Source organism: Macrotis lagotis, chromosome 6 (assembly GCF_037893015.1).
Source record: "Macrotis lagotis isolate mMagLag1 chromosome 6, bilby.v1.9.chrom.fasta, whole genome shotgun sequence".
NCBI classification, from domain to species: domain Eukaryota; kingdom Metazoa; phylum Chordata; class Mammalia; order Peramelemorphia; family Peramelidae; genus Macrotis; species Macrotis lagotis.
The window spans coordinates 226,208,184-226,230,561 of NC_133663.1; the positions used below are offsets into that span (position 1 = coordinate 226,208,184).

General features: G+C 35.0%; 1 protein-coding gene and 1 pseudogene across 1 annotated transcript in view; both read left to right on the forward strand.

Moving 5' to 3' along the window:
* The window catches only part of VEGFD (vascular endothelial growth factor D), a 65,975-nt gene extending 52,701 nt beyond the window's left edge, over positions 1 to 13,274 (forward strand). Inside the window, exons 5-7 of the mRNA XM_074192402.1 lie at positions 7,453 to 7,553; positions 10,581 to 10,776; positions 11,600 to 13,274. Coding sequence (XP_074048503.1) covers positions 7,453 to 7,553; positions 10,581 to 10,776; positions 11,600 to 11,726 — 424 coding nt within the window. The 3' untranslated portion in view covers positions 11,727 to 13,274. The remainder of the gene's footprint in view (positions 1 to 7,452; positions 7,554 to 10,580; positions 10,777 to 11,599) is intronic.
* Positions 13,275 to 19,980: 6,706 nt separating this feature from the next.
* LOC141491449 (receptor expression-enhancing protein 6 pseudogene) lies at positions 19,981 to 21,326 on the forward strand (annotated as a pseudogene).
* Positions 21,327 to 22,378: the final 1,052 nt, after the last annotated feature.

A 22,378-nucleotide genomic window follows, 5' to 3' on the forward strand; every position in this document is an offset into this window, starting at 1 on the left:
AACTGAGTATCTGTGTGTCAAAAGTGATTTTTCAAAAGATATTTAAAACTGTTGGTTTTAAAAAACAAGAAGAGGAAGATGCTGATTCTTCAAATTTACATCTAGAGAGGCGGTAATGGGAAATTAATTTGCAAGATTTTCCTTCTCATAAGGGAAAAAAGTCTGTAACATATGTTAAATGTTCCCTCTTTTTAGAGGATGCCTATGGGTGAGGAACAAATTATCATATGCTCCTTTTGCTTTTCTGTATTTCTTTTGGTATCTTGGAGAGCAGCAATTGGCTAAGAGGAATAAAAACATGAAATTCAAATTTTCCTAATTTACTCAAGGACAGCTGAGAAGAATGTGAAGGCTCTCTTCTATGAGGCCAGGGCTATCAGACATATAGACCCAGGAAAAAAGAAAAAAAAAATATATATATATATACATACACACACAAAGAGAGAGAGAGGCCTATAAGAATCTAAAAAGGAATAGTTGAAACACTAGACAATCAGGATTCAAAAAGACCAAAAATCCAAAAAAAGAAACTGGATCAGAGCTATCCAAACATACAGGCAGCAGTCACATGTCTGTTTACAGCCAAAACCAGATTACAATGTAATTGGGAACTGTTTCACATTTTTTGGTTTAATATTTTAGCAAAAATGTTAAGCTTTATTGCTTAATATTAACATTGACTTAGAAAATTGTAATAGATAATGCTAACATGTGATTTTATAAGTCAATAATGGCCTCAAATCCATTTGACATTTGACACCATTGGACCAGAGCACAACTTCACAATTACAAGAAGAGAGAGATATGATTAAACAGCAGTTGTTCTGTAAATTCTAGTGGTTTTAATGGTTTCGATTCAAGTCAGGAAGGAAGGAAACAAGCATTTATTAAGAATTTATTATGTGCCAGATACTATGTTAAGGATTTTACAAATATTTCATTTGCTTCTCACAACAGCCCTGGCAGATAGGTGCTATGTGATAACAACAAAAAAAAAAAAGAACAATGTTGGACTACCTTAATAAGCATGCTCTTATTGAGTTGTTTCAGTCATGTCTGACTCTTCATAAGCCCATTCTTGAGGTTTTCTTGGCAGAAATACTAGAGTAATTGGTCTTTTCCTTCTCCAACATTTGTGATAGATAAGAAAACTGAGAGAAACAGAGCTAAGTGACTTGCCCAGGGTCACAGAACTGTCAAGTGTGGGGTTAGATTTGAACTCTTGAAGATGAGTCTTCATGATTGGAGTCACTGTACCACCTAACTACCTAGAAATAAGGAAATGATATCTTATTCTATTGTCCCTTATCAGGTCACTTATGGTATATGAATTCAATTCAGAATGCCAAGATTTAAGAAGGACATTGATAAGTATAACCTATATCAGATTATTCACTCTCATGAATGGGGGAAAGTAAGGAAAGGAAGTAGAAAAATGTGGAACTCAAAAGCTTACAAAAAGATGAATGTTGAAAACTATCTTTGCATGTAATTGAAAAAATCAAATAACATTCAAAAAGGGACAGTGATAAGTTGGAAAGTATCCAGAGAAGAACAACCCTTGTAGTGAAAGACTTCAAATCCATGAAGGAATTAGACTTGTTTTATCCACTGGAGAAGACCCCCCCAAAAAAAATAAAATGACTCTGTCTTCAAATATTTGAAGGAATTTTATGTAGAGGACATATTTATACTTAGTCTTTAAGGGAAAAAAAACAAGGAAATGTGTAGAAGTCACAAAGAGGCAAATTTAGACTTTTTTTTTTTTGTCAAGAAAGAAAATGAGAGTGTCCAAAAGTGGAATGGATTGCTTTTGAGGTTTATGTTTCTTCCACCTTAAAGGTCTTCAAGCAGAAGTTGGATGGCCACTTGCCAGGTATGTTGTAGTGGAAACTCTTCTTGTGTATTAGTTGAACTAGGGTCACTGAAGGCCCTTCCAACTCTTGAATTCTTTGATTCTGTGACACCTTTTGTTTCCCAGAAGGAATGCACTTGCAGTTACATAATTCTAAGTACACATATCTACGCGAAGAGTTAGAAAGATCACAAGCCCCAAAGAATCATGACAATCATTTAACAAACCTCAAAATGCCAGGCTGAGTGTACATTTTGTATTTTGTTCTAGAGGTAATCAACAACAATTAAAAATTGTGAACAAAGTATTTCTTTGATCATATCTAGGTCTTAAGAATATCAATTTGGGGCAGCTAGGTGGCATAGTGGATAGAGCACCAGCCCTAGAATCAGGAGGACCTGAGTTCAAATCTGACCTCAGACACTTAATAATGGCCTAGCTGTGTGACCTTAGGCAAGTCATTTAACCTCATTGCCTTAATTTTTTTGAAAAAAGAATATCAATTTGGTAGCATTGTGGAGGATGAATGGAGAAGGAAGCAAAAGGAAGCAGAAACTGGTTTGGAGGCTTCTGAAATAGTTCAGCAGAAAGGTGATGAGGGCCTGAACCACAGTAGAGGCTTTATGAGTGGAAAGAACAGGCCAGATGCAATAGATTTCATATGAAGGTCAAAGTGATTAGACTACAGAATACGTGGAAGAGAAGAAAGAGAGTGCCAAAAAGCAAAATGAAAATGAGAATTTGGGTAACTGGATGAATCCTATGCTCATAGAATGAAAGCTGAAAGTGACTTTAGACATAATTATGCCCCTGTCTCATTTTACAGATAAGGAAACTGTCCAAGCTCACACAGGTGGCAGAGGTAGGAAGGGTAACCTTAATAGAATGAGGGAAGTTTGGAAGAAGACTAAATTGGGGGAGGAGTAAGGGGAGGGGAAGAAGAGGTTCATTTTAGACATGTAGAGCTTGATGTCACCAAGGATATCTATGTGAAGCTTCCAGCAGGCAGAGAGAGATATCTAATGGACATAGAGATTTGGGAGTCTAGAGATGATAACAGAACTGAGGATAATGGATAATAGATGAGAGGGAGCTAATGAGTTCAACAATGCAAAGAATATACAAAAAAGGGCACAGAATAGACTTTTGGGATATGCCAATACATATTATTGTTCAGTCATTTCAGTTGTATTCAACTCTTTGCAACCACATTTGAAGTTTTCTGGAGCAGTTTGCCATTTCCTTCCCCAACTCATTTTATAGAAGAAGAAACTAAGGCCAACAGGGTTAAATGACTTTACCAGGGTCACACAGCTGGTAAGTATGTCTGAAGCCGGATGGAACTCAGGAAGATGAATGTCTTCCTGCCTCCAGGCTCTGACTCTATCCACTGCATTATTTACTAGATATCTAAAATGAAAGAAGGCAGAGAAAAAAGCAAGATAAAACCAAAAGATCTTGACAAGAAAGATCATTGGAATGAATCAATTAAGATGACACTTAATGGGGATATATGTAAAGTCTAAAACCTACTTGCATGATGCATGGAAAGGATACATAAAAGGAGAATAATTAAAACTGCTTCGTGAAAGCTGAGGTAGAAAAAATGTCTAGAGGAGGTGATAGTCAATGTTTAGCACTACTGAGAGGCAAGTAAATAGAGGACAGAAAAAAAAAAGACCACTGCATTTAGAGACTTAAAAAAAGACAATTTGTAGTATTGGAGAGCAACTTCACTCAAGCAGTGAGGTCAGATGCTAGACAGCAAGAGACTGAGAAGAGAGTGGTAGGTAAGGAAAAAGAAACAAGGAATGAATGAATGAATGAGTCACCTTTCCAGGATGCTGGCTATATATAATTTACCATCATTGTCATCTATAAAAGAAACTGAAGAGGGAAATGGCAACCCACTCCAATATCTCTGCTAAGAAAACCCTAAATGGCATCATGAAGAGTCAAATGGGACTGAAAAATAACTAAACAGGAGCGGCTAGGTGGCACAGTAGATAGAGCACCGGCCCTAGAGTCAGGAGGACCTGAGTTCAAATCCAACCTCAGACACATAACAACTATCTAGCTGTGTGGCCTTGAGAAAGCCACTTAACCCCATTGCCTTGCAAAAACTGAAAAAAAAATAAAAATAACTAAACAACATGAAAGAAATATATATAGCCTAGTGGTGGTGGTGGTGGTGTTGTGTGTGTGTGTGTGTGTGTGTATGTGTGTGCCAAAGACTACACAGGTCATTGATTAATATTTGACCTTTAAACACAGAATAACAATTTCAGGGTGAGATATAACATTATTGTCTGATTTTCTTGAAAAAAAATATTATGAACTAATATTAGTTATGAACTTGTCATAAATTCACAAACTGAGTCATAAAAATATGCACATCATTCATAAACCAAAAAAGGAGAATTTGACATGAAATTGTAAATATATTTAGAGCTATTTAATGTATGCATATATTTATGTTTAATATGGTATTAGCAATATTGTCCTGCTTGCCTGTGTCCCCTTCCGAACTTCCTTTAGTTCTCTTCTGGGTATTTTTCTGGGTATTTTAAAAATATTCATTGATGGCTTTCCTTTCTTTTCTTCTTGTGAGTTTTACTGTTACTTCTCCTCCTCATCTTTCGTCCTTTCCTCAAATAGTCTTTCCTTGCAACAAATAAAAATAATAAAGCAAAACAGATCATGTTGTATTGATCATGTCTGAAAATGTACGTCTCAATCTTCATCAGTCTATCAGTTCACCACCCAAGGGATAGTAGGCATGCCTCTTCATCAGTCTTCTGGAATTATGTTTGGTCATTGCATTAATCAGAGTACTTAAGTCTTTAAAAGTTCTTTTTCTTTATATGGTTATGACCATTACATAAATAGCTCTCCTAGTTGTGCTTACTTCAATTTGCATCAATTCACACCAGTCTTTAAAGGGTACCCACTTTGTTTCTAGGTCTTTGCTAAAACAAAAGTGCCTCTATAAATATTTTTGTTCATATTTATTCTTTCCCTGTGTCCTTAATTTCATTGCTCTACAAACTTATTATAGGATTATTAATAGACTGGTTTAGGAACTGTTTAGATATTCTATATTGCTTTTCAGAAATGTTAGAACAGTCTGTTTTTGTGCCTCTTTTCCTACACTTTATCCAAAAATTGGCATTTTTCACATCATCTACAACAATTTGACGAGTGGGAGAACATTGCACATAGTAACAACAATATTGTAAGATTTAGTGTGAATAATTTATTCTTTTTTTTTAGGTTTTTGCAAGGCAAACTGGGTTAAGTGGCTTGCCCAAGGCCACAAAGCTAGGTAATTATTAAGTGTCTGAGACCGGATTTGAACCCAGGTACTCCTGACTCGAAGGCCGGTGCTTTATTCACTATGCCACCTAGCCGCCCCTAGTTATTCTTATACTACAATGATCCAAGACAAGGCACTAATACATCTCCAGAGAAAGAACTGGTAGAGCCTGAATACAGATCAAAGATAGTTTTTATTTTATTTTCTTGGGATTTTTTTACGTCTGTGTTTTCTTTTATGGCAAGATTTATGTGAAAAGTGTTTTGTATGACCACATATGTATAACATCAAATTGCTTGCCTTTTCGATGGAGGGAGAAGGGGAGAGAATGTAGAACTTAATACTTGAAAAAATGTTTAAATTATTTACCTATGCAATTGAGAAAAATAAAATATTAAATTAAGAAAAAAACAATCTGATGAGTGTGAGGTGAAAGTTCAATTTGCTTTCATTTGATATGGAACATTCTTTTATGGTTGTTAATATCTTGAATTTCTTCCTTTCAGTACTACCTATTCATATAGTTTGACTGGTTATACATTGGGAATTAGTTCTTATATATTTATATCATTTCATATAAATCTTGGTTATCAGACCATTATCAGAGAAATTTGAGTATAGAATTTTTTTTCATTTAACGACTTCCCTTCTAATTAAATTTCATTGATTTTACTTTTGCAAATATGATTTTATGTAATCAAAATTGTCAGTTTTATCTCCTGCAATCATCTCTATCCTTAGTTTAGTTAAAAAATGCTTCTATCTGTAGTTGCTAAAGGTATCTTCTTCCATTCTCTTCTAATTTGTTTATGATATGACTTTTTATATAAAGGCCAAGCATCCACTTGGATCTCATAATGGAATATGGTGAAATATGTTGGTCTAAACTTAATTTCTACCTTACTGTTTTTCTAATTTTCAATCAATTTTTGTTGAACAGTGAATCCTTACTCCAGTACTTGGCATCCTTGAATTTATTGAGCATCATACTACCATAGTCATAGGATTATAAAATCACAGATTTAGAGCTGAAAGGGATATCAGAGAACATTGAATCCAATGTGCTGATTTTATAGATGAATAACATTGACTTTGGATCTTTTGTAATTAATTTATTCTATTGATCAACTTTTCTATTCTTTAACCACTTTTGTTTTGATGATTACTATTTATAGTCTATATTTTTAAATCTGTTACTCATAGGACACCTTCCTTCCCATTTTTTGTTCCTTATTTACCTGTAAAGTTCCTGTCCTTTTGTTCTACAAATGAATTATATTATTTTGTCTAGTTTTATAAAGTAACACTTTTATGGTTTAATTGATATGGTACTAACTCCCTAAATTAAAGTGATACTCTTATAATATTAGCATAGCTCCAAAATGAGAAATTAATTTCTTTCAAATTATTCCTTTATTTCCACAAAGAATATTCTGTAATTACACTATAATTCCTGTTTTGGTTGAACCCCCTGGATTTTAGTTATTCTGTAGTAATTTTTAATGGAATTTCTTTTTCAATTGTTAGATTTTTGTTAGTTATATACAGAAAGGCTAATGATTTTGTGGGTTTATTCTATAAACTGCTACCTAATTGTTTTTGTCTATGCAGTATCAAAGATCATAATTGTCTTCTTCTACCTGATGGGGATACCTTGAAGCAATTTTTGACCTTATGATTTAAAAGACAATTCCTCTACATTGTAGGCTATTCTCTATTTCTGTGAATCACTTCTGAATATAGAATTGTTCTTTAGTAGAATATGGTGATTCATACCAATAATTCTTTCTACTGAGAAGGTTGAGGCTGATAGGTAGCACAGGAATACTGGGCTATAGGGGGTATCTACTTCAAATCTGGCACCACGGTAAACCTCTGAGAGTGGGGAAACATCAGTCTGCCTGAGGAGGGGCAAATCAGCCCTGACTGAAAATGAAGCAGGTACTTCTATCCTAGGTGAGATAAGAAGACCCAATATAAAATATTTTTAACTGTATGTACCTGATTTATTCATTCAATAAGCATTTATGAAGCACCCATGAAATTCCACAAACTACACTAGATGTTTGGAAATACAAATACACACACACACACACACACACACACACACACAAAATGGTCAAGTAGTTTATTGAGTTCCTTCAATTGAGATCCCTTTATTTCTAATGATGAAATATTGGCTAAAGACAAATTATTTAAGTGTGCAAAATGTTTCCTATCTGCTTGAATGATTATTTCTGTAAACATCTAAAATTAATTCATTATTGTTATTTTTTCATAGTTGTCCCAATACCAAGAAAGTCTGTCTGGGTGAATTAACCTGGGATAGCAATAAATGCAAGTGTGTCACACAGGAAGAGAGTCCTCTCAATGGGATGGAAGGTAATGATGACATTAGTAACCATATAAACTTTTTTCTCTTTGCTTCTTCAACTTACAGATAGTATATAGGGTCCTATAAAAATAGTCTCTGTTATTGGAAAGTATTCTTCCATGAAAAACATTTCAAAATGAAATACTATAGACCTCAGTTACCTGAGACAGCCATGCCCATTTCAAGAGGCATATAGAGCATTGTTGACTTCCTGGTTTCTCTCAAACTTGCCAGTAACCTGTAAAAACAGAAAACAACAAGAAACAGCAGTAATTATGAAAAAAGTTAAATTAAATGTAAAATATTAATACTGAGAATTGGGAATAACATAATATAGGCCATCCTCCTAGCTTATAAACCAGGGGTTTTTGCCCTAAAACATTTGGCTATAAAATTCATGTCTTTCAGGTTTGGCATAGTGCTCTATAGAAGCTGGTACTTCATAAATATTTGTTGATTAATTAATAACCATTTCAGTGTTTGGGGTTTGAATTCCCAAAGATACTTGATGTGCCATAGAAAAAAGAAAGAAAAAATGGTCATACAATTTGAGCAATGTATTTTATCAAAGACCTGCATAAGAATAGGAAAGATTCAACTTAAAGATATCTGCTTCAGAAATCCAAAATAATCAACAGTCTGTCAAGTTATTTGTGCCTTGATAATAATGATGATAAAAAGATCACTACCTGTGTTGTTCACTTGTCCCCAAAGAGGTATGAATTCAAAAAGAGCAGGAGGTAATATCATATGTACGTTTCCAAATTCTTCCAAACTTGGCACAGTGCTCTGCACACAATTGGTGTTTCATAAATATTTATTGTTGAATTAATACTAAATTGATGGAAGAAGTATTCTCTAATATTCTAAATGTTTATAAAACTAATGTAAAAGGGAAAATGAACTGAAAAGACTTGAAATGAATAAGCTGGCTTAGTACTCCATCCTATACTTTCCTTTACAATATTTACCATGTTTAGATTGTACTCCTTTTGCTTCTTAGAATATCAAGGTAAACACTATATGCCATTTCCACAGAGCCCTTCCTGATTCTCTCATCTGTTAGTGCTTACTACTTTCCCCTCAAATTATACTGTATGTATTTACCTATGGGGCAGCTAGGATAGAGTGATGGGCCTGGGGATCAGAAAAACTCATCTATCTCCCTGAGTTCAAATCTAGACTTAGATATTTACTATGTGACCCCAAGCAAGTCATTTAACCCTGATTGCCTCTGTTTCTTCATCTATAAAATGATCTGGAAAAGGAAATGATAAACCTCTCTAGTATTTTTGTCAAGAAAATCCCAAATGGGGTCACAAAGAGTCAGAAGGGACTGAAAAAGATAAAATAACAACAAAAAATATTTATCTGTAAACATTTGTTTAGATTTATCTACTACATGTTCTAGTTCCTCAGTAGATGCAAGTACCTTAGGGGCAGCAACTGTGTTTTCTTGGGCATTGCATCCCCAATATCTCTATAGTCCCTTGAACAAAATTAATGTTTTACAAATTAATAGTTAGATTAATTAATGCTTGTTGGATCGATCCATTCTCATATTCATTGTTTTATTTGTGATTCTAAAAATGACTATAGAATTTACTGTCAAAAGACAGCCAAAAACCTAAACCCAAACACTGTGAAATCTCATATTCTTTATACCTTCCAGCCAATTGTATAATTTTAAAGATGTGGATTTCTATAGATCATGTCCACAAAAGCCTTCTTGTTTTCCTCTTCATATGTCCAAGAAAAATTCTGTGTGTGTGTGTGTGTGTGTGTGTGTGTGTGTGTGTGTGTGCTAATTCTCTTAACCATATTAAAGAGATGGGAAAACAGGAAAATGGTCAAGTAGTTTTTATATTCTTCCAGTTAAGGTAACAATGGCGTCTAAGATTACCTCTGTTTTTGTTATCTTCCTTTCTTTCCCTCTATCTAGAGAAAAGATTTCTCAATACCTTCATAATTGAGTCATTTTAACAGGGACCTCCTTTCTCTATAGTTGGTTTAATTAATCAACATGTATTTATTAAACAACATGTGTTAGAAATACAAAAAAAAGAAAAAAATTTGTATTCTATAGGAGGCATTTAGTCCGGTCAGGATTATTTCCCCTTCCCACAAATCCCCCCAAAACCATTATAGTAGAGTCTAAGGAAAAGATCTTTATGGGTCTTTTCCAATTTTTCCATTTATTTGTTGTTCATAAGGTTAATAATCAGATGGACAAACATTTCATTAGGTAGTTATATCCCCTTAACTACACAGAAAGGTAAATATAGTACTTCCTCAAGGAAATCAGCTTCTGATGGGGAGAAAACATAAGTAACTAGGTATATACAAGATATATACAAAACATGGGGCAGCTAGGTGGTATAGTGGATAAAGCACTGGCCCTGGAGTTAGGAGTACCTGGGTTCAAATCCAGTCTCAGACACTTAATAATTACCTAGCTGTGTGGCCTTGGGCAAGCTACTTAACCCCGTTTGCCTTGCAAAAAAAACTAAAAAAAAGATATATACAAAACAGATAAAAGATAATCTTAGAAAAATATTAATAGCTGGAGGAGTTGACTGGGGAGAGACTAAAACAAGACTTAAGATGAGTCTTGAAGGAGTGAGGACATTGCAGGAATGGGGAGACTACCAATGCAAAAGCAGTTGTAAGAGATAGAGTGTCATAGATATAAAGAACAGCAAATAGGTGACTACAGCAGGTTTATAGAGTGTTCAGAAGAAAGAATAAGAAAACCAAAAAAATAGGAAGGAGTCAGATTTTGAAAAGTTTTGAATGCCAAAGAAAGGAGTTTACATGCTTATTGAGTAGTGGGATGGCATGGTCATAGTAAGTACTAACTAATAAGGACCTGTGTCACAACTTGAATTCGGGCCTTTTGGTTTCAAGACTGGAATCTTTCCATTGGTTAATTTAAAGTGAGCATGTTTGTATTTTAAGAGCTCAATGTAAATAACAAACAAACCAAGGAATTCATACTGCAAATATTCTATCCCCATCTTTCTCCTCCTGCTTAGAGCTCTCCCATCTTCAGGAACTGGCTATTTGTGGGCCACACAGGAAGTTTGATGAAGACCGCTGTGAATGTGTCTGTAAAATGCCTTGTCCTGATGATCTCATTCAGAACCCAGAGAACTGCAGTTGCTTTAAATGCCAAGAAAGTCTGGAAAGTTGTTGTCAGAAACAAAAAATATTCCATTCAGATACCTGCAGGTAAGTATTTTCCATGACTGGCATGGTTTTTAAGTAGTCTTTAAAGCAACTGTTCTTTTAATTGGGTTGTACTTCTTGACTCAGTGTTTTCTCATTAACTGAGAAGCAGCCATAGGCTAGCCTTGGAACCAGGAAGACATGGGTTCAAATCCTACATTTGTTGGCTGCATAGCCTGGCAACTCTGAGCAAATAATTTAACTTCACAGAGTATTAGACAATTTTTTAGGATTACTAGTTGTGTCAATTTTTTTTCAATCTCTGCCACTATGTAGATATTTATATAGGCTTTTAGAACATCACTAATTGCAATTAGTAATCAGGATTTTAATCCTTGAAGGGAATAACTTCTCAGATCCCTATCAATGTACTGAATTGAGAAACCAAAAAAACTTTATCCAATTTATTTTTAATTCTAAATCTGCAGAATAGGCTAGGTTTGTATAAACAGATAATTGATGATTAAATACTTGAAAAATCATTGGCTTGTTTCCAGGTATTAAAGTGCTTTAATTCTTCCAAACTTTTTTTAAGGGAAGGAGAGCTAATTGATTCATATTATAAAACAACAAATGATAAAAATGAGTAGACCAGATTGTTAGAACGTATTGCTTCTGAAGTATCTTAGTCTGAATACTCAGAGCTTAGATATTAATATTTTAGACAAGTATGTGGCAAATACATAATGAAAAATGGAAGTTCGAAAAAGTAAAAGAATTTTTTTTTAAATTAGGCAGCAAGAAGCTTCAACTAGTTATTTGATTCCTTGGAGCATAGACTTTGATCCTGAGTAATCATGGCTCTTATTTTCTTTTTCATTAACAGCTGTGAGGACAGATGCCCTTTTCATACCAGACCATGTATAAATGCAAAACCAATGTGCATGAGGCACTGCCGCTTTCTAAGAGACAAAAAAGGCCCCCATGGGCTCCATGGCAGAGAAAATCCTTGATATGATTTTTATCTCTCTTCTAACCCCTATCTTTTGGGCTGCTTTGCCAAATTGCTGTCACTTTCCAAGTGCTGGTAAAAATGAGTCAACATTGACTTCACTTAGCAAAAGTGAAATTAGCCCACATTTATTTATTATATTAAATAAGCTTCCAGGAATAGATTCACTGGGACACTAGTAATTGTCCACTGCCAGAGGATGCTTATGAAGGTGAAGGACTGGAGAAGGTGCCTATGGAAGGTTTTTTGTTTTTTACATGGAACAAGATGGATAGTTTGCAATGGGGTGGTGGTCACTAAATAAAAATAATGACTTTTTAAGTAGGTTTTAAGGAAAATGGACAAAACCTTCGCTAACTGCAATTCCTGTGAAATATTCTGATTCTCTCTTGTATAGAATTTGATTTGTAATATGTTCAGCACTGACTTTTTGATCCACTGTTCAGCTTTGATTATTGAGTTTGTTGAACTACTGTCTGATGTATCATATTTAAATATATGTAAATAAATAAATGCATCAGTTATTCAAGCTACATATTCTCATGTATTAGAGAAATCGTCCTAGTTCTAAAATAAGGCAAATGAACTAGATTTGGGGTTCTTAATCTTTTCCATGTCATAATTCCCTTTGGTAATTTGGTAAGGCCTATGGACCCTTCTCAAAATGGTTTTTATAGGATAACAAAGGAAACCAGCTATTTTGAAATGTAGTTATGAATTTTTTTTAAGTTCACAGATCCCAGGTTAAGAACCCCTGGTTTAGTTCATCTCTTAGGGCTATGATTCTATGATGCAATACTATTCTACCCCAGCTGTCACAACAAAGATAAGTATATGTTTAGTTACTCAATTTTCTTTTGGATTTGTCATCTTTTTTATTTTTTGCTCCCCTACTTCTTCCCTAAGCAGTGGCAAGCATTTAAAGTTTACCTATAACAATTGTGAAATGAGGGAAGAGATATATTAAATAGTAAACTCATTGAATCAGAGGTAAAAAGTGGTGAAATACTATAAGAAGGTATGCATCTGAGGATTTGTGAAATTTTTCTATTCTAAGGACCAGAGGGTATTGACCAAAATATGAGGATCCCATTACCTAAAGAATAAGTTGGTTCTTTTCCTAGTTAAACTTATTCTAGGACAAATCTGGTTAACAAGTACAAGAAAGATTAAGTAGTATTGCTTCTTCCAACAGACAGATGGATTTATCGTAATTCTGAGCTAGATGTCCTTGAGGACAAATTTGTAGGATTTCTTCCATTTCTTTTTTAACTTCCTATACTGCCTCTTTCCACAAAGGTAACTCGATAAATGTTGATGTAGTAATTTATTCCATTAAATAAGACATGGAAAGATTTATAAAGGGTGTGATTGACGTAATCATAAAAGTTAATGTTTAAATTTCTCAAAATAATATCAGCTGGCAGGGAATGGTATTACACAACTCTAATCCTAACTACTGAGGGGAGGTTGAATTTGAAAGTTCTGAGTTATTAAAGGTTAAAGTCTATTATAAACTACATTAAGTCTAGTGCCAATATTGGGAACCCCTGGGAGTTGAGGCAGTGGAAGCTGCCTAAGCACAATACTGCAAACCAATACGGGGAAGAAATGAAAACAGAAAGAAAGAAAAGAAAAAGAGCAATTTAAAATTTGTAAACCAAACAGTATTGAGATCAGGTCCATGAAAAAGTTGAACTTCCATCCTAAGCAAGATAGGGAAATCCAGTCTCAAACAAAACACAATTCTTTCTCTCTCTTTTCTGTAGATATATGTATATCTCAAAAGTTAATATATATATATATATATATATATATATATACACACATATTGATCTATTTGCCCATCTATCACTTTCTACCCAGTCTTAGCTAATTTCTAATTGCTTTTCTTGTTTATTTTAGAATCACACAGATCATGTATCTATTTTGTATGTTTCATTTTTAATTACAGGGAACTATTAAACTAATAAGGAAAATGGAAATATGGTCATAAAAATGATTTCTACCCTCCTGCAAAATATAATACTGAAGGACTTCACTATAATATGTAGTCTGGAAATTCCCAAACTTTCTAAGTTTGTATTACCTTTAGTGTCTTAGTAATTTTTCCATAGTGCCACAGAAATACTAATCGTTCTATTTATTAAGTAGTTAGGTCTAAACAACATAATAAAAATTCATGTACTAACATCTCAGTAGCTATTTGTTAAAAATACCATAAATTGAAAGAAAAAATATTTTATTTCACTTTTTTTATAAGCACAATTACTTACTAATAAAATGTGTATATTTGTAAGGGCACTGCACAACTTGGCATCAGATTGGACATCACCATTTTCATTTCCTTTTTGCCTTATTTTAATCATGACAACTGCCAAAAACCCAGCTTCACAAAAATAAGGAACTTCAAAAAGTTACTACCATACTTGAGAGTCCAAATAAACAAAAACCTATCTCAAACATTTGAGAATGTTATCAAAAGGAATGTAATTACATTTAATGCTGAAACCCTAATACCTCAAGCAAGTAGAGAGGTATGAGAAGTTCAAGTATCACTGAACTTCCTTGTATTTTCTTTGAAAATTAAAAATATCCCCTGGTACCCCTGTGACTTCACTTTTGTGCTTTCTAATGCAGTGCAACAAAATTTAGGAATCTATGATCATAGACACTGACTTCAATGAGAGAAAATAACTTAAAAGTTTCTTAACTTCAAAACTCAGAAACTTGAATTTTTTTCTTGTTCTTCTTTAGCCAGTGTCTTAAAATATGACTCTAGCAATGAAGAGCATTGGAAAAAAAGAAGAAAACTGTAAAGACTCATGAACTAGGAAATAATAACAAAACATACTTGAGAATAAACTTGCACATTGGTTATGGTTCTACTTAACCTTACTAGCATAGAAGAACAAAGGGAGAAAAAATACTGGGAAAGCAATATTCACTTGTTATCCCTAGTTCTTCTATGTGATCAACCCATTTTCTTTTTCAATCACAGATTTCTCTGATGACATCCTTTACACTGGTTCTTTGTAGATTCTTATTTGCTCTCTGCTGCAACCTGCTCTCAATCACAGTATTTTTCTTCATAGTTCTCCAAATGATGCTGATTTTCAATCTTTGGAGGCTACAGTATTCCATAACTTGCAGCACACATTGCAATGCTATAATACAGCCACACATTACAATCCTATAATTCATGTTTGGCTTGTGAATGACAAGCAAAAAATCAAATCAAGGTTCTCCTCTTCGTGGGTTCTGTCCATCCCTGGGCAACTCTAGGAAAGCAAATTGCATTATGGTGCAATATGGAGATTGTGACATAAGGGCAAATAAGGTAGTACAGTGGGCCTGGAAGATTAATGTTTCTGAATTCAAATCTGACCTCTGACACTTCTAAGCTGTGTGACCCTGGGAAAGTCATTTAAATTTGCTTGCCTCAGTGTCCTCATCTATAAAATGAAGCTGGAAAAGAAAATGACAAATCACTAGTTACTTTGCTAAGAAAATCTCAAATGGATATCACAAAAACTCCAAATGGGATCAGAAAGAGTCAGAAAGAACTGAAAATAACAGAACAAGAACAAATATGACATAAGGTCAAAAGCTAGGGCCTTTTCAGTAGTTTTGGGATTCATATCAAATCTCTGGCCCTGTTCTACAATAGATTTGAGCACAGTTTGACCTATAAACTAATATGAATTCCTGAGGTCATTGTAATTCTATACCAGAATGAGGTCAGGATTATATGCAGGTCTGTTTTAGACCAAAGATAACTTACTAGCACATCTAGATCTGGTTCTTAACCCCTGGGACCAAAAAAGGATAAATATGAATAAGATTTCAGGGGCAAAAATTTTGAAAATCAGATATGTTCCCTCTGTTGTCATGCTACAGGAGAAAAATTAAAACAAAAAACAAAAGCCCTGAAATGTATAACAAATAAATGCCATAAATTCCTGAATTACAAATGTGAATTTGGAGAAAAGTCCTAAAGCTGAATACTAACATATCAAATGCAAATGCCTTCCAATATTTTTTTGTGTTTTTTAAACAAAAAGTGAGATTTTTTTTACTATGATAATACAAAATATAAGTCTTTAAAGTGGAAAAACAATGACTAAAACTCTGAGCCAGGTGCCTCTCAACAGATGGAAATACAAACAAATCAAACAACCATGATGGTTAGAATTGGAAGAATAAAATACCTTTTGAATTGCTTAATAAAGGAGATAACAAGAATGATCTATTTTTTAAGGCTTTTAATTTTTTTAAAAGATACTAAATCTTTGTGTAAGGCACATGAGGTTGATGAGATTCTATATTATGGCATCACTTATTCCATCATTTATGAATAAATAACTTATCAAAAAAATGTCCAATAGGGACTTGCAAGTCTCTTATTATGATGGGTTTAGAGTGGCTAATTTTATGAATATTTGGGAATATGCAGATTTTACAACATAATATCATGAAACCAAGAGTCTTAATATTTTTTGGAATGAGTAATAAATTTTCTCATCTGCAGGCTACATTACATATATTTACACTGCCCCCCCCAAAAAAAAACACTGTCCTCTACTATATAATCATCAATTTTCATTAAAGATGAAAATAACACAGAGATTCTTAATTATGAAGCCAATAAGAACACAACTAGAGGGGAATAAGCATAACATTACCTGACTCTTTCTGGTAATGAGATTCCTGTCTTACAATGGTGAAGGAGATGGAATTTCAAGGTTTCCTTGTGCTTTAACCACTGCTCAAATCATTTCAACAAAGATTTATTGTCTGTTGTACACACTACACCATGCCCTAGGAGAGAAGCTCAAATATTTAATATTCATTATTCTGGGATCTCATCGAAATGGATGTTCCCTGCAAAGATGCAGATAGTATCTAATTCATGCTTGAGCATCTCTGGTGTTTGTCATTCCACAAGCTTATCACAGGATATACCCAATTTGCAGGGGTCCTTCCTCACTTCCATCTGACTTTATAAGCAAACCAGTGAAGCATTCAAGTCATTCACTTGTTATCCCTAGTTCTTCTGTGTGATCAACCCATTTCTTTTTTCAATCACAGATTTCTCTGATGACATACTTTACACTGGTTCTTTGTAGATTCTTATTTGCTCTCTGCTGCAACCTGCTCTCAATCACAGTATTTTTTCTACATAGTTCTCCAAATGATGCTGATTTTCAACCTTTGGAGGCTACAGTATCCCATAACTTCCAGCCACACAACATCATACAGAGTTTAATATAAATTTCTCGTTTTCTAAGTCACCATTCAAAAACTATTTCTATCTGTGTTTGAAACCCAATACCACAATATCTTTTCTGAAATCCTGAGTTGGGATTCCTTTGATAGAATTTAGCTAAGCATGACTTTGTTCATTCTTGATGGCCTTAAAAAAGTCAGAGAAATCCTCAAAGTCTACTAAACAACCAGTGCAGGATAAGTGAATTCATTTCCTGCTTACCCAAATTAACAAAAGGATCATTTCTCAATACAGAACAGACCCAGGAACTGAAAGCTTATCATACCTTTTTTATATATCTTTGGAAACTTTATGACTGTGGGCACACAAATTATTTCTCTGGACTTCAGTTTTTTCATCTGTAAAAAAAAAAATAAAGTCTAAATCAGAAAATCTAACTCCAAATCAGAAGATGCTATTTGCCATCTTGACTTCTGTGCATTCTAGGGTACTTAACTTTTTTCATAAGAACAAGTAAAGTACTCTCACTACACTTACTTCTGCTCTTTTGAGTCTTCTATTCAGTGTCCTGCCAGTCCCGGAATTATTATTTTGGTTCTGATTGTACTTAGATCATTATCCATAAATTGAGATATTTCTCCAACTCCAGAAATCTGTTGCTATGGTTAAATGTGGGAATTGTCTAAGGCTAAATTTAAGAGAGTAGAGGATGATGTCAATATATGGAAAATTCTCTTCAATGATGGTTCTAATATTCTCTTTGATCTTTTCAGGTAGTTTTACAATATTCCAATACATAATCTTACTCAAATGGCCTTAATGTTAGTATATAAATTGGTACCATCATCTCCTTACCAGGCAAAATCTATACAATTAAGTTTAAGGATAAAGGTGCAAACCCAGGTATTTTGCTTCAATCTAGTCAATAATGTTGGTTAACAGGTTTGCTTTAATACTGTCTTATTACTAAATTGAGGCCATGAAATCTCTTTTGAAAAGTTCTAGTTATCATGGTTACCTGAACAGTCTAAGAGGAGACTAGTTCTAATACATATATTTTAACAAATACCTAAAAATGACACTAGACCAAATAAAGATCAAGAAATACAAAGAGAAGTTGTAATAAATGACTTCATCCAGCCCAAGATTGGACAATATTCAGAGGACTCCAAACAAAAAGAAAGAAGCCTCTGAGTCTGAAAGAAAAAAATGAAAATCTCTACCTGGAGAGAGGAAGACTGGAAGGCTTAGATGAAGAAGCTTCAGGGAAGTCAGAAACTTTAAATTATAAATGTAGATCAGAAACTGGCAGCACTCAGACTGGGATGGCAGGACTCAGTCAGACAGGACTTTCTATGGACTTCTGAAGTCCATAGTACTCTGATCTAAAACATGTTAAAAAATCCCAAAAGATTCAGAACTCTGAGCCAATATGATCATGGGGCACCTGAAATCCACAAAATTAAAAGTAGAGAAATATCAGAAGTAAAACTCATGGGCAGGAAACCAGATAAATGACATCAGAATTGAACATAGTCAACCATCCTAGTCAAGAGTGCAGAAAATAGAACCTGGCCCTGCCACAAAGTCTTTTGTCCATTGTATAGAGGTCCAAATTCTGATGATTTTTGTTCTTAGGACACCAGGAAGCTACACCAAACCCAGGACTTTAGTCTCTAAATTAAGTTTTAATTATCTTTTAAGGAGAAATAGCTCACATTTGTGAAGGGGATCCTGAAGGACAATTCTCTCACTAAGTAATAGAGTAGATTAGGTTTTTTTAGTTTTTTTTTTGTAAGGTAAATGGGGTTAAGTGGCTTGCCTAAGGCCACACATCTAGGTAATTATTAAGTGCCTGAAACCAGATTTGAACCCAGGTACGCCTGATTCCAGGGCCGGTGCTTTATCCACTGCTGCCACCTAGCCACCCCATAGATTAGTTTTGATTGCAAAACCTGCTCTCACTTCACAGCATTCCCTTTCACTGAGGCCACTCCAGAAAAAAAGTATATACAGCTCTGATTTCAGTGAGTTGGCCTTCATTTACCAGCCTTGTTTCATTCAGGGCTGCTATCTGGATACCATACCTGCTGAGTTCTCTTGCAACAAGAGCTGTTCATCTTTTAAGTCTATTGGATCTTGGGTTTTCTATGAGTGTGCATATGTTCCATACACCTATGATGAGTGGGAATCTTCTTTGATAGGTGGGAATCTTCTTTGAAATCATTGCTGGTAAGATTTTTGTCAGAGTCCTTCTCAAAAGGCTGATCCTTCACCTGGAAGATAGTCACTTCCCTGGGAGCCACTGTGGCTTCAAAATGGGTTGAGGAACAGTAGATATGGTGTTTATTGACTAACAATTCCAGGAAAAATGCCAGAAACAGAACAGAGATCTATAAACCTTTGTTGATCTGACCAAGGTCTTTGATACTGTCAGTCGTGAGGGTTTATGGAACAGTATATCAAAATTTGGCCCAGAGAAGTTCATCAGTGTACTGTACATCAATTTCATGACAGTGTGCATACCCAAGGTCTGGATAGTGGATGATGCTCTCGAGATTTCCGAGTCACCAATGTAGTGAAACAAGGCTGTGTCCTTGCTCCTATGTTTTTTAGTATGATATTTTCAGCCATGTTGTAAACTGCCTTCACTGAGGATGAACATGGTCCTAAGGTCAGCTACTGCACTGATGGCAAATTCTTCATCTTGAAAAGGTTACAAGACCAAAATGGAGGGAGTGTTGGTGCATGATCTTCTGTTTGCAGATGATTGTGCATTCAGTGCATCCTCTGAAGCTTAGAGATGCCACAAAGTTTGGATCAAATATCTTCTGCTTGTGCTAATTTCGATCTAACAATTAGCACTAAGAAAACACAGGTGCTCCCATCAGTGAGCACCATACCTTCCAATTGTGAAATCTTCAGTTACAGCAAATGGAGAAGTTCTGAGTACTGTGGAATACCTGTTCACTTACCTTGTCAGTGTCCTTTCCAGGGAGGTACACATTGACAATGAGGTTGACACTTGCATTGTCAGAGCTTGCTCAGTATTTGGGAGACTCTGAAAGAAATTGTGGGAGAGAAGAGGTATTAGATTGACTACCAAATTGAAGGTCTACAGAGTCATTGTCCTGACCTCATTGCTATACGCCTGTGAAACTGGACAGTCCACCATGTCATTCTTTCCATGTCAGGAAACTGAATCACTTCCATTTAAATTGTCTTAGGAAGATTCTGAAGATCACCTGGCAGCCTGCCATTCCAACATTACTACAGAGAATACAACTAAAATGGGTTGAACATATTGTTAGAATGCCAGACATATACCTGCCAAAACTATTTTATGGAGAATTCACACAAGGGATCAGAAGAAGCAACAAAGCAACAAAGAACTTTATTTGGACACACTGTAATTTGCCTCAAAAACAGTGATGTCATTTTGGTCTTCTTCAATAACAGAGGACAAGAACCAACCAAGAAACAGACTTCATGAAATTTAAATGAGCCATGAATGAGCCATGAAATCAATGCTTAAGAGCAATCAGTATTGGAACAAAATAAACAATTGTAAAGATAGGAAAGAAGGAATGTAAAGGTAAATAAGATCAAAACAGCTGTTCTCAAAATTGATCTAGCAGAGATACTTTAAGAATCATCAAACTTGACCACCAGCACCAGTGCACAGCAGTGGAAGAACTCGGAGTAACCTCTCCTACTGGAGTTCAGTCAAACTCCAACCCTTCTCTGCCCCTCCAGATTTGGGCAGCCATGGCTAGCTCGAAGCAATGTTTCCAGAGATTCCTGGAGCAGAAAAATATTGTCACTGACTTACTAGAAAAGCTGGAGGAATTCTCTAGTATCAAAGTATTGCCTGGTTACAGATTTCATTGTCTTCCTGGCCTTTATTTCACATTTGGCTATAGTGCTTCTCTGATCTGCAATTTCATTGGATTCATCTACCCAAGCATATGCTTCCATCAAGACCATTAAAAGCCCCAACAAAGATGACAATACCATCTGGCCAACCTACTGGGTGATATATAGCATATACCTGGCTGAGTTTTTCTGTCTCTTTTTTTCTGGTTTCCCTTCTACTATGTAGGGAAGTATATCTTCTTGTATGCTTCCATTGGCTTGTAATGGCCCCTAGATTGTATCATTGCCTGATTTGCCCCTTATTACTGAGACATCAAGCTTCCATGAACAGCCTAGTGAATGACCTGAGTGGACAAGCCCTGGACACAGCAGTCAACTTGACCTAGGAAGTCCTTCAGATTTTGGCTCACAGATGGCATAGCATCTAAGTACTTAAAGGAAAAGTTAATAAATTATAGGAATAACAGTATAGAAATATAAATCTCAATGATCCCCTTTCAGAACTAAAACAAAAACAAAGAATAAAACAATTTTTTAAGAGAATTAAGAATTCTCTTAAAAAATTCTCTTAGAATTTTAGAAGAATAAAGTATGACAGACCTCTAGTAATTACTTAATGGAAATTTTACAACTGAGCTGAGCACCTTTCCATATTACCCCCACTTTCTCAATTATTTCAGTCATGTCCAACTCTTCAGGATCCCATTTGGGGTTTTCTTGTCAATGTTACCAGAATGGTTTACCTTCACTAATTTCTTTTACTGTTGAAGAACTGAGGCAAACAGGGTTAAGTGTTCAGTGGCCAAATATCCATGAGGACCACTGGAGATGGCCCTGGATACAATGGGAGATCTTGACCTTTTAAGCTAATTTCTTTAATAGGAATCAGTTTGAGGCAATGCCCTTTCCTTGATTAAGGGTAAGTAAAAAGGAAAGCAAAGAGTGGCTTCTTTAACCTAGTTTAAAAAAAAAAAAAAGACCCTCACAGTTACTGGTCACAACCAATTAGTACTCAAATGACCAAGTGAGATGTGGCCTAGGACAAACTGATGGTCAGTCAGTGTAAACCAGAGTGATTTCTTACCAGATTTCAGATATCAAAATTTACATTGCCATAGATAAGGGTGTGTTATCCTGTGTGAACAGAAAGAAGAAAGAAGGGGAGGCGCTATATTGCCCAACTGGACAGCTTCTTCTACTCTCAAAGGTTGCATGTGGAACCCAGAGTTCACAGTCCTTACAGAAATTTGCATCATGAGTGGAATATTCCATCTTTAGAGTTAATATTCCTAGTGAAGTCCTCTCAGGGTTAAAAATCATTAAAACAAAGACAGACTATTACCCTTAGACTATTCTTAGAAGAGGGAGAGAGGTCTTGCATTCCCAGTCAAGCACCCTTCCAATTCTGCTAGGGAGTGAAACAGTGGACTATTTCTAGAAAGACCTTGCATTGATTCTGTTAGGGAGGGAAATAGTGGAATACTTCCAGAGAAGAGACCTTGCAGTCTTAGTTAGCCACCTGTTTGTTAATGGATTGTGAGAATAGT